Source organism: Oncorhynchus gorbuscha, linkage group LG07 (genome assembly GCF_021184085.1).
Source record: "Oncorhynchus gorbuscha isolate QuinsamMale2020 ecotype Even-year linkage group LG07, OgorEven_v1.0, whole genome shotgun sequence".
Classification (NCBI taxonomy): Eukaryota; Metazoa; Chordata; class Actinopteri; order Salmoniformes; family Salmonidae; genus Oncorhynchus; species Oncorhynchus gorbuscha.
In genome coordinates, this window is record NC_060179.1 from 69,231,204 (window position 1) to 69,244,261 (window position 13,058).

The window sequence follows — 13,058 nt, forward strand, 5'->3', positions numbered from 1 at the left end:
ACAGCACTGAGAGGGGAGGTACTATGCAGTAAGAATAGGATACTTGTCCCTCTCACAGTCTGAATTCTACAGAATGCACTTCAAGAGCACTGATCTACAAAGTGCCTGACATCCTGTTCTTGGCTATCCATCTGTAGTACACTCTTAGCAAAAAAGGGTCCTGAAAGGGTTCTTCGGCTGTCCAGGTAATAGTCTTTATGATTCCAGGTAGAACTCTTGGGTTCCATGTAAAACCCTCTGTGGAAATGGTTCTACACGGACCTCCAAAAAGTTTGATCTGGAACCTAAAGGGTTCTTCTTGTCATGTTTTATGTTTTTTTGTGGACCCCAGGAAGAATACCTGCTGTTTTGGCAAAAGTTAATAGGGATCCCAATAAACCAATAAACCACTACCTGGAACCAAACAGGTTTCTTCAAACGGTTCTTCTTTTTCTAGGTTCTAAGAGTGTAGAGATCTATCTATTATCTATATGTTCTATTTCTATGTGTTTCTGTGGCCTCAATTACAGACAAATGTATTGTCTAACCTACTGCTGGAAGACTATTGTTCCAACATGCAGACTGGGGAAGAGGCCTACTCCACCCTCTCTCTGTCTCTCTTCTTCCGTCTTTCTCTTCCTCTGTCTTTCTCTCCCTTTTGTCTGTTTACACTGCACATCTTCCAGACGACTACACCGGGGCACGGAACCTTTCTCAGGTTACCAGGGAGGGAGGGAGAGAGATTGCAAGGCAGTCAACACCTCACATGTGTGGGCCCTATTTGTTCTGCACTTTACCCCAGGCTGCGGGGGGGGGGGGGGGGGTCCTGTACTGCACTGCTGTACCCTAGAAGGGCTGTATTTACTGGGCTGGCTGTGGGTTTGATGGATGGATCTGGGGCACCTGAAAGAGAGGGAGATGAAGGAAGGCTAGAGTGTTGTATTGTGTTAGGGTGGCTAGGGAAGGCTGCAATATCTATATAATTGTAGCATATAATCTGTGAAAGCCACCTATAGCTGCAGCCTAGTTCTGACACCTGCAAATGTTGCCATATCCCATTTTAGAATGCATTATGGTAGAATGATGGATTTTGTCGCTGTAGCGCCCCCTCCTTCACCTCGTATATAGCCCAAGCCCACGTCCTCTCTGCGGTGGAGATTGCACCAATTCTCAGCAATGTGTGTGCTCAAAACAGGACCAGATGAGGAAATTGCTGGGTGCAGTCTGTGTGTGTGTCTTTGTGCACTGTGCAGAAGGGGATTATGGATGGGCCGTGGGCGGCTGCTGCCGGTAGAAACTCTCTGAGCCCCAGCCGCCGCGATCCCTGCCCACTCTCTCTTATGAGATGAGCTAACACACACACACACACACACACCATAACTCAATCTCATCTGCTTATGCCCAGTAGAGCCCCCAGGGACTTGAGCTCAGGCTTGGCAATCGATGGGCGAGAGTGTGTGTGGGTGGGGGGTATGGTTTAGAGAGGGCCGTGGGTGAACGGATGTATACTGTCCACAAAGCTACAATGTAACACACTCAGGACTCTTCCTGGTCTTAGTATATAAACACTGCAGTATTCAGCAACCCAAGGGCATGCACGTTGTAGTACTGCGCACACACACACACACACACACACACACACACACACACACACACACACACACACACACACACACACACACACACACACACACACACACACACACACACACACACACACACACACACACACACACACACACACACACACACACAAGCTCCTGAGAGCCATACCAGAGATACTGCAATGACGAGATGGTCTTGTTTCCGCCCTAACAATGGGAGTCGTTTTCCCAATGGCGGGAAGACAGGTTGTCTGCCTATCAGTTTGCTTATCGGTCTGCTTATCACTTACCATGTGGACAGATTTTGATGGGAGTGAACCCTCTCTCTTCAGCTCTTACTCTTTGGCCATACTGAATATTAGCCATTACTGTAGCAGTGTCAGTACCCTCAGAGAGAACGGTGTGTGTGTGTGTGGTGGGGGGGGGGGACGAGTGAGACATTGCTGTACACTACGTAATTTTCTACAAACACTGAAATGGTTTCATGTTTCCATACCATACTATACTTCATATTCAGTGTTTCTACTCCAGTATGAAAGCTGACAGTTTGTTCTGTTTTGTTCTTCTCTCCCAGATTGACTTGGAGCCTGAGGGGAGGGTGTACGTCATCATGGACCTGTCTGGATCGTCTAGTGAAGGTAAGTTGTGAGCTGTGCTGATATCGTATCAGCGATGAGTGGATCTGACTAGTTTACACTGAGGCACAGCTTGCCCAAATGTATGGCCACATGCCCAATTTCTACTTATCCCACGACTGACTAACCTTCCCTTGAAAGTGCATTATTAAAGTGTTGTGCCAGATGTTACATTGTATACAGTCAGTATACAGTGTGTTTATTTGGACAGTGAAGCTAAACGTTTGAATAATACTCCAGAATTTTGGGTTTGAGATCCAACGTTTAATATGAGGTGACAGTACAGAATGTCACTTTCTGTTTAGACATAAACGCACTTTATGTATCTCGTCCCCCCCATTTGAAGGTGTTTAGACAAATTCACTTATACTGTTTTAAAGTAGTCAAAAGTTACGTGGTTGGACCTACACTACCGTTCAAAAGTTACGTGGTTGGACCTACACTACCGTTCAAAAGTTACGTGGTTGGACCTACACTACCGTTCAAAAGTTACGTGGTTGGACCTACACTACCGTTCAAAAGTTACGTGGTTGGACCTACACTATGCACCGGGACCTCCCACTCCTCTTTCTATTCTGGTTAGAGCCAGTTTGCGCTGTTCTCTGAAGGGAGTAGTACACAGCGTTGTACGAGATCTTCAGTTTCTTGGAAATGTAACCTTGCTAGACATGCTAACCTTTACCAATTACAGGTGATGTTGGCATTTTTGGTATGATATTTTTCCCTCTAACTTTCTCACGTATTCTAATTTATGATTTATTCATGATCATCTGTAGTCAAGGTAGCATCCACATTAATTTAGAAGTGTTCAGAAACATTATTTACAATAAAAAAATATATTATTATTTAAAAATGACACAATACATTATTTACCATTCATTTCTATTGGGCACAACATAATCTGAAACACAACCAAAACAAACTGCAAATGCATCCAACATGTTTGTGGAGTTACAAGGTTGATGTACAGTACTCATTGTGTGCTAGTGTAATGCTCCGGGTGTCGTGGGTGTGAAGTCAAATGCAGGAGACAGAGTTCAATGCTGTGTGTCTTTTAATAGCACCAACGCACCACAGGGTGCTCACAAAAGTTACGTTCCCAAAACACAGGGAATAAAAAAATACAATGGAAAAATACACGACCAGGCACTAACACGTATCTTTACAACAGAGCCGAAGGTTACAATGAAATAATCCCGCACAACAACCAGGCGGGCCGGCTGTCTAATAAAGGCAAACTAATTAACATAAACAGGTGCTACCACTAAACATACAAGGAGGGGGAGGAAAAACAATCAGTGGCAGCTAATAGGCCGGTGACGACGACCGCCGAGCTCCACCCGCCCGGGAAGGGGAAACACCCTCGGTCGAACTCGTGACAGCTAGGAATATGGGACCAAATACAGTACCAGTCAAAGGTTTGGACACACCTACTCATTATTTTGACTATTCTCTACATTGTAGAATAATAGTGAAGACATCAAAACCATTAAATAACACATATGGAATCATGTAGTAACCAAAAAAAGTGTTAAACAATTCTAAATATATATTTATATTTGAGATTTTTCAAAGTAGCCACCCTTTGCCTTGATGACAGCTTTGCACACTCTTGGCATTCTCTCAACCAGCTTCATGAGGTAGTCACCTGGAATGCATTTCAATTAACAGGTGTGCCTTGTTAAAAGTTCATTTGTGGAATTTCTTAAACTTCTTAATCCATTTGAGCCAATCAAAATCAAATCAAATCAAATCAAATCAAATCAAATTTTATTTGTCACATACACATGGTTAGCAGATGTTAATGCGAGTGTAGCGAAATGCTTGTGCTTCTAGTTCCGACAATGCAGTGATAACCAACAAGTAATCTAACTAACAATTCCAAAACTACTGTCTTATACACAGTGTAAGGGGATAAGGAACATGTACATAAGGATATATGAATGAGTGATGGTACAGAGCAGCATACAGTAGATGGTATCGAGTACAGTATATACATATGAGATGAGTGTGTAGACAAAGTAAACAAAGTGGCATAGTTAAAGTGGCTAGTGATACATGTGTTACATAAGGATGCAGTCGATGTTGTAGAGTACAGTATATACATATGCATATGAGATGAATAATGTAGGGTAAGTAACATTATATAAGGTAGCATTGTTTAAAGTGGCTAGTGATATATTTACATCATTTCCCATCAATTCCCATTATTAAAATGGCTGGAGTTGGGTCAGTGTCAATGACAGTGTGTTGGCAGCAGCCACTCAATGTTAGTGGTGGCTATTTAACAGTCTGATGGCCTTGAGATAGAAGCTGTTTTTCAGTCTCTCGGTCCCAGCTTTGATGCACCTGTACTGACCTCGCCTTCTGGATGATAGCGGGGTGAACAGGCAGTGGTTCGGGTGGTTGATGTCCTTGATGATCTTTATGGCCTTCCTGTAACAACGGGTGGTGTAGGTGTCCTGGAGGGCAGGTAGTTTGCCCCCGGTGATGCGTTGTGCAGTCCTCACTACCCTCTGGAGAGCCTTACGGTTGAGGGCGGAGCAGTTGCCGTACCAGGCGGTGATACAGCCCGCCAGGATGCTCTCGATTGTGCATCTGTAGAAGTTTGTGAGTGCTTTTGGTGACAAGCCGAATTTCTTCAGCCTCCTGAGGTTGAATAGGCGCTGCTGCGCCTTCTTCACGACGCTGTCAGTGTGAGTGGACCAATTCAGTTTGTCTGTGATGTGTATGCCGAGGAACTTAAAACTAGCTACCCTCTCCACTACTGTTCCATCGATGTGGATAGGGGGGTGTTCCCTCTGCTGTTTCCTGAAGTCCACAATCATCTCCTTAGTTTTGTTGACGTTGAGTGTGAGGTTATTTTCCTGACACCACACTCCAAGGGCCCTCACCTCCTCCCTGTAGGCCGTCTCGTCGTTATTGGTAATCAAGCCTACCACTGTTGTGTCGTCCGCAAACTTGATGATTGAGTTGGAGGCGTGCGTGGCCACGCAGTCGTGGGTGAACAGGGAGTACAGGAGAGGGCTCAGAACGCACCCTTGCGGGGCCCCCGTGTTGAGGATCAGCGGGGAGGAGATGTTGTTGCCTACCCTCACCACCTGGGGGCGGCCCGTCAGGAAGTCCAGTACCCAGTTGCACAGGGCGGGGTCGAGACCCAGGGTCTCGAGCTTGATGACGAGCTTGGAGGGTACTATGGTGTTGAATGCCGAGCTGTAGTCGATGAACAGCATTCTCACATAGGTATTCCTCTTGTCCAGGTGGGTTAGGGCAGTGTGCAGTGTGGTTGAGATTGCATCGTCTGTGGACCTATTTGGGCGGTAAGCAAATTGGAGTGGGTCTAGGGTGTCAGGTAGGGTGGAGGTGATATGGTCCTTGACTAGTCTCTCAAAGCACTTCATGATGACGGAAGTGAGTGCTACGGGGCGGTAGTCGTTTAGCTCAGTTACCTTAGCTTTCTTGGGAACAGGAACAATGGTGGCCCTCTTGAAGCATGTGGGAACAGCAGACTGGTATAGGGATTGATTGAATATGTCCGTAAACACACCGGCCAGCTGGTCTGCGCATGCTCAGAGGCCAGTTGTATTGTGACAAGCTAGGGGTGGTATACAGAAGATAGCCCTATTTGGTAAAAGACCAAGTCCATATTATGACAAGAACAGCTCAAATAAGCAAAGAGAAACGACAGTCCATCATTACTTTAAGACCTGAAGGTCAGTCAATCCGGAAAGAACTTTTAATGTTTATTCAAGTGCAGTCACAAAAACCATCAAGCGCTATGATGAAACTGTCTCTCATGAGGACCGCCACAGGAAAGGACGACCCAGAGTTACCTCTGCTGTCAAGGATAAGTTCATTAGAGTTACCAGCCTCAGATTGCAGCCCAAATAAATGCTTCACAGAGTTCAAGTAACAGACACATCTCAACATCAACTGTTCAGAAGAGACTGCAGGAATCTGACCTTCATGGCCTAATGGCTGCAAAGAAACCACTACTAAAGGACACCAACAATAAGAAGAGACTTGCTTGGGCCAAGAAACACAAGCAATGGACATTAGACCGGTGGAAATCTGTCCTTTGGTCTGTTGAGTCCAAATGACAGATTTCCGCATGTGTGGTTCCCACCGTGAAGCATGGAGGAGGAGGTGTGAGGGTGTGGGGGTGCTTTGCTCCCGAGTGGCGCAGCGGTCTAAGTCACTGCATCTCAGTGCAAGAGGCGTCACTACAGTCCCTGGTTCAAAATTAGGCTGTATCACATCCGGCTGGGATTGGGAGACCCATAGGGTGGCGCACAATTGGCCCAGCGTCGTCCAGGTTTGGCCGGGGTAGGCCGTCATTGTACATAAGAATTTGTTCTTAACTGACTTGCCTAGTTACATAAAAAAATTTTTAAATGTACAACAAATGTTTTGCTGGTGACACTGTTACTGATTTATTCAAGGCGTACTTAACCAGCATGGCTACCACAGCATTCTGCAGCGATACACCATCCCATCTGGTTTGCGCTTAGTGGGACCATCATTTGTTTTTCAGCAGGACAATTACCCTACACACCTCCAGTCTGTGTAAGGGCTATTTGACCAAGAAGGAGAGTGATGGAGTGCTGCATCAGATGACCTGGCCTCCACAATCTTCCGAACTCAACCCAATTGAGATGGTTTGGAATGACTTGGACCGGGGAGTGAAGGAAAAGCAGCCAACAAGTACTCAGCATATGTGGGAACTCGTTCAAGACTGTTGGAAAAGCATTCCTCATGAAGCTGGTTGAGAAAATGCAAGAGTGCGCAAAGTCATCAAGGCAAAGGGTGACTGGATTGGCTAGCACTGACCAATCTCTGATTGGTTTGCCTGCTCTCATTCAAAATGAGATCTGTAAATTCTCTCTTTCAATTTGTTCCCTCCATCCTCTCCTTTTCCTGGATGTTGATTAGAGCCACTAAAAGGAGAAGTCCCTCTCATCTGTCTCTTTCTCTTGTCATTCTCTCACCCCCTTATTTAGGGTGGCTAGATCACTCAACATGTCACTGATGTGTCACTCAAACACGGGGGTGGTTGTGCTCTGTCACAGTACGTCACACTCACCTATTTCTCAGTGATGCTTCAATTCTTTCATTCGGTTCTTGCTCCTTTCTTCTCTAGTCTTTCTCTCTCTCATTCTATCTCTCCGTAATGTGACTGTGGCCATGAGAGAAGTGTACGTGAGTCAGAGTTTCAAGCTCCCTTATCATTGTTACATCAGGAAATGGACATTTAGCATTTCCTGTGACTTGCTAGTGTGAGCGAGTCATTGGACAGTGGCAGGAAAAATACCTTGTCATCATAGAGCGACAACCATCTGTTTGTCCCTGTCTGGGGTGAAGAACAACAATAATAATATACACTGAGATTCATCATCAACTATTTTAAGTACTTTGATTATTTCAATTCCGTTATCATGAATAAGTGTATCACGCCCGTACATTTCAAAGTTTTAGGTTTAAATCTGTGAGTGAATTAGCTGTACATATTCAAATGTACATTAATTGTTGTAAAAGCTGATTTTCTTTGATAGTAAGAGACACTCATGTCCTTTCCTAGCCAGGTAGATCAGAGCAAGGGTAGTGTCTTCAGCACTTGTATTATAAGACAGAGGGTGTGTAAAACAAGGTTGTGTCTTCAGCACCTGTAGTATAAGACAGAGGGTGTGTAAAACAGGGTTGTGTCTTCAGCACCTGTAGTATAAGACAGAGGGTGTGTAAAACAGGGTTGTGTCTTCAGCACCTGTAGTATAAGACAGAGGGTGTGTAAAACAGGGTTGTGTCTTCAGCACCTGTAGTATAAGACAGAGGGTGTGTAAAACAGGGTTGTGTCTTCAGCACCTGTAGTATAAGACAGAGGGTGTGTAAAACAGGGTTGTGTCTTCAGCACCTGTAGTATAAGACAGAGGGTGTGTAAAACAGGGTTGTGTCTTCAGCACCTGTAGTATAAGACAGAGGGTGTGTAAAACAGGGTTGTGTCTTCAGCACCTGTAGTATAAGACAGAGGGTGTGTAAAACAGGGTTGTGTCTTCAGCACCTGTAGTATAAGACAGAGGGTGTGTAAAACAGGGTAGTGTCTTCAGCACCTGTAGTATAAGACAGAGGGTGTGTAAAACAGGGTAGTGTCTTCAGCACCTGTAGTATAAGACAGAGGGAGTGTAAAACAGGGTTGTGTCTTCAGCACCTGTATTATAAGACAGACGGTGTGTAAAACAGGGTCGTGTAGAGAGCAAGAGGAGTGCTTTCCTCTGCCTCTGGCTACAGATGGTTGTTAATTCATGCATTATAACCCTGACTGTAGCTTTCGGCTGTAGGATTCTCTCTTTCGGTGTATCTTTACAAATTCATGAATTATACAATTGTACACACATAGGGATTCTAGTTATCAGAGAAGTCGTTTTTCTATGCCTGATGCTTTGGCTAAAAGTAATTTAATTGGGAAGGATGGATAAGAGCACTGTGCTCATAATGTGTACTGTATGTGTAAATGTGTGTGCACACACGTTAGAGTGTGTGTCTGTGTCAGTGTTTGCGTGTGTGACCTCTCATTTACCCCACAAGAACTCTTCTCTCTTCTAACCAGTGTCTCCCTCTCCCACTACTCGTGTTGCACTCAATCGCTACGTTGATAGCCTGTGTCAAGTCCATAATCAATACAGGGATCAATATGTAGAACACATAATCCTGATGCTAGCTAGATTCAGGCGGGTTAAAGACATGTAGAACACATAATCCTGACGCTAGCTAGATTCAGGCGGGTTAAAGACATGTAGAACACATAATCCTGACGCTAGCTAGATTCAGGCGGGTTAAAGACATGTAGAACACATAATCCTGACGCTAGCTAGATTCAGGCGGGTTAAAGACATGTAGAACACATAATCCTGACGCTAGCTAGATTCAGGCGGGTTAAAGACATGTAGAACACATAATCCTGACGCTAGCTAGATTCAGGCGGGTTAAAGACATGTAGAACACATAATCCTGACGCTAGCTAGATTCAGGCGGGTTAAAGACATGTAGAACACATAATCCTGACGCTAGCTAGATTCAGGCGGGTTAAAGACATGTAGAACACATAATCCTGACGCTAGCTAGATTCAGGCGGGTTAAAGACATGTAGAACACATAATCCTGACGCTAGCTAGATTCAGGCGGGTTAAAGACATGTAGGAACACAGAGTTCTGACACACAAACATGAGTTACGGCGGTGTGGTAACTGTGTTGTTCGTTCAGATTGTGGCTGTGGGGGGTCAAAGCTCTGCTTAAGGACAAAGCATCAAGTTGGAGAAGTGTTAGTGAAGAAAGGCAGAGTACAGGCAGATCCCCTGTCAACCATGTTGAGAGTATGCCCAACTCGCTGAGGGAAGAACAAAAGAGGAGAGAGAAAGAAAGGAGTGTGAGCGGCTTGTTTTGTACAAAAGGAGCTGGCAGGCATCTGTGATGGGACTCACTGGCTGCCTCCCGTCAGTACTGGTCTGCATCAACAGGCCCTTACACACACACACACACACACACACACACACACACACACACACACACACACACACACACACACACACACACACACACACACACACACACACACACACACACACACACACACACACACACACACACACACACACACACACACACACACACACACACACACACACACACACACACACACACACACACACACAGGGAGAGAGCACAAGTCAAAGGCAATCAGGTAGTAAGTATAGGTGTGTAGAGTTTTAGAGTGATATATAAGGAAACTGCATTTTTATAAGTGCAGACAGATTTTTGTCATGATTGTGCCCACTCCTGTACTCACTGCAAGGAAACACTAATACTAATACCATGCTCTGTTGTGAAAAGTAGACTTTTCTAAGGTTCAGCTTTGAAAGCAGTAACTTGCCACAGAGCCAGCCTCTACTAACTACAATCCATTAACCACTTCTCCTTTCTTCAGCTGAAATATTGTAACACTTTCTAGAATGATGTTTTAACATCGCTACCTTCACAGATCAGATCACTTGTCAGGTTTTAAATGATGAGAACAGGCAATTCTGTATGGGCTCTACCTTTGTATCATAAGTGAAGCTATGACCTTACCTAGCATAAATGTGCTGGAAGTGCTCCTTGCATGACTGGGCTACATCACTAGAAGTGATGAACTACAGTTCCCATCATTCAGTGGTGCAGGTATGTCATCTGTTCTCATAGGAGGTAAACTGATGGAGGATGGAAGTGTGCTCTTTAGTGCATTCTGGGGGGGTGAGGCAGAACATTTTGCTCCCTCAAAAGCACCATGAAGATTTAATCTGCCAGATTAAGTTGTTTGTTATGAAGCTTCTCTCTCTCTCTCTCTCTCTCTCTTTCTCTCTTTCTCCCTCCTCTCTCTCTCTTTCTCCCTCCTTCTCTCTCTCTCCCTCTCTTTCTCCCTCCTCTCTCTCTTTCTGTCTTCTCTCTCTCGCTCTCTCTCCCTCCTCTCAATTCAATTCAAGGGGCTTTATTGGCATGTAAAACGTGTTAACATTGTCAAAGGTAGATAATATACGAAAGTGAAATATACAATAAAATTGACAGTAAACATTACACTCACAGAACTTTCAAAAGAATGAAGACATTACAAATGTCATATTATGTCTATATACAGTGTTGTAACAATGTACAAATGGTTAAAGTACAAAAGGGAAAATAAATAAGCATAAATAGTTGTTGTAATTACAATGGTGGACCTTTGCTTATGACAACAGGTCACAAATCTTGCTGCAGTAATGGCATACTGTGGTATTTCACCCAGTAGATATGGGAATTTATCAAAATCTCTCTCTCTCTCTCTCTCTCTCTCTCTCTCTCTCTATCTCTCTCTCTCTCTCTCTCTCCTTGTCTCTCTTTAGTAAGAGCTTTGATAATGATACTGCAAAGTTTTAGGAATTTGGGGTATTTGAGAGAGTGAAGGAGATAGAGAGGGAGAGAGATACAGTATATAGAAGGGAGAGAGTGAAGGAGGGAGGGAGGTACATTGATTAGTGAAGTGGATTCTCTGAAATGGAGCTGCTGTTACATCATAGCAAAATAAAAGAGAAAAAGATGGGATGAGTTACAGGAAATGCCTCACCTCCATAAAAGCCCTTCTATCCTACTTTACTCCATTTCTCCCTGTCTCTCTCTCCCTGTGTCTGTCTGTCTCTCCCTGTGTCTGTCTGTCCCCTCTGTGACTCTCCCTGTGTCTGTCTGTTCCCTCTGTCTGTCTCTCCCTGTGTCTGTCTGTCCCCTCTGTTTGTCTCTGTCTGTGTCTGTCTTTCCCCTCTGTCTGTCTCTCCCTGTGTCTGTCTGTCTCTGTCTCTCTCTCCCTGTGTCTGTCTGTCCCCTCTGTCTGTCTCTCCCTGTGTCTGTCTGTCTCTGTCTCTCTCTCCCTGTGTCTGTCTGTCCCCTCTGTCTGTCTCTCTCTGTCTGTCCATCTGTCTGTCCCCTCTGTCTGTCCGTCTGTCTGTCTCTCTCTGTCTCTCTCTGTCGGTCTCTTTCTGTCCCGTCTGTCAGTCTGTCCGTCTGTCAGTCTGTCCGTCTGTCAGTCCGTCCGTCCGTCCGTCCGTCCGTCCGTCCGTCCGTCCGTCCGTCCGTCCCGTCCGTCTGTCTGTCATTCCATGGTAAATCCTGTGGGTACCAAAGGCCTGCTGTCGCTAGGCTTAGTGCAGACTGATCCTCGGGGCCAGTACTAATTGGGCAGTCTGGCTCTATGGCACAATTCTGGCTGAGGATGTGTGATTGATACCAGCACATGTAGTCCTCTCTCGCTCTCGCTCTCTCTCTCTCGCTCTCTCTCTCTCTCTCTCTCTCTCTCTCTCTCTCTCTCTCTCTCTCTCTCTCTCTCTCTCTCTCTCTCTCTCTCTCTCTCTCTCTCGCACGCGCGCACGCACACACACACACACACACACACACACACACACACACACACACACACACACACACACACACACACACACACACACACACACACACACACACACACACACACACACACACACACAGCCACAGAGTGGAAGGTTTCAGGGTGACAATGATGTCTTCATTAAACACACTATAGGCAAAGGCTCTATTGGGCCTCACCGCGTCAAGCCTAACCTCTTAACACTATGACTGTCAGGACCAAGCGCCGAAAGACCAAAGCATCTTTATCGAGTTGTGTACAGGCCAGGGTTATGTTGATAGCTCAGAGCTAAGGGTGTGTACACTGCAGTGGATTATGTTGGTCAGACTCAGTGACATACAGACTCTGACATACCAATATAGTATAGTACAGTATGATAACAGTATAGTACAGTATGATAACAGTATACTATGGTACAGTATGATAACAGTATAGTACAGTATGATATCAGTATAGTACGGTACAGTATGATAACAGTATAGTGCAGTATGATAACCGTATAGTACAGTATGATACCAGTATAGTACAGCACGATAACAGTATAGTACAGTATGATAACAGTAAAGTACAGTATGATAACCGTAATGTACAGTATGATATCAGTACACTACAGTATGATAACAGTATAGTACAGTATGATAACAGTAAAGTACAGTATGATAACAGTAAAGTACAGTATGCTACCAGTATAGTACGGTACAGTATGATAACAGTATAGTAGAGTATGATAACAGTAAAGTACAGTATTATATCAGTATAGTACGGTACAGTATGATAACAGTATAGTACAGTATGATGCTCCGTAAAGTACAGTATGATATCAGTATAGTACGGTACAGTATGATAATAATTTAGTACAGTATGGTAACAGTATAGTACAGTATGATAACATTATTGTACAG

General features: G+C 44.7%; 1 protein-coding gene across 1 annotated transcript in view; it reads left to right on the forward strand.

The window, feature by feature from the left end:
- Nucleotides 1–13,058, forward strand: part of LOC124040294 (protein kinase C epsilon type) — a 176,807-nt gene that overhangs the window by 48,769 nt on the left and 114,980 nt on the right. Inside the window, exon 2 of the mRNA XM_046357345.1 lies at nt 2,158–2,221. Within this exon, the coding sequence (XP_046213301.1) occupies nt 2,158–2,221 (64 nt within the window). The remainder of the gene's footprint in view (nt 1–2,157; nt 2,222–13,058) is intronic.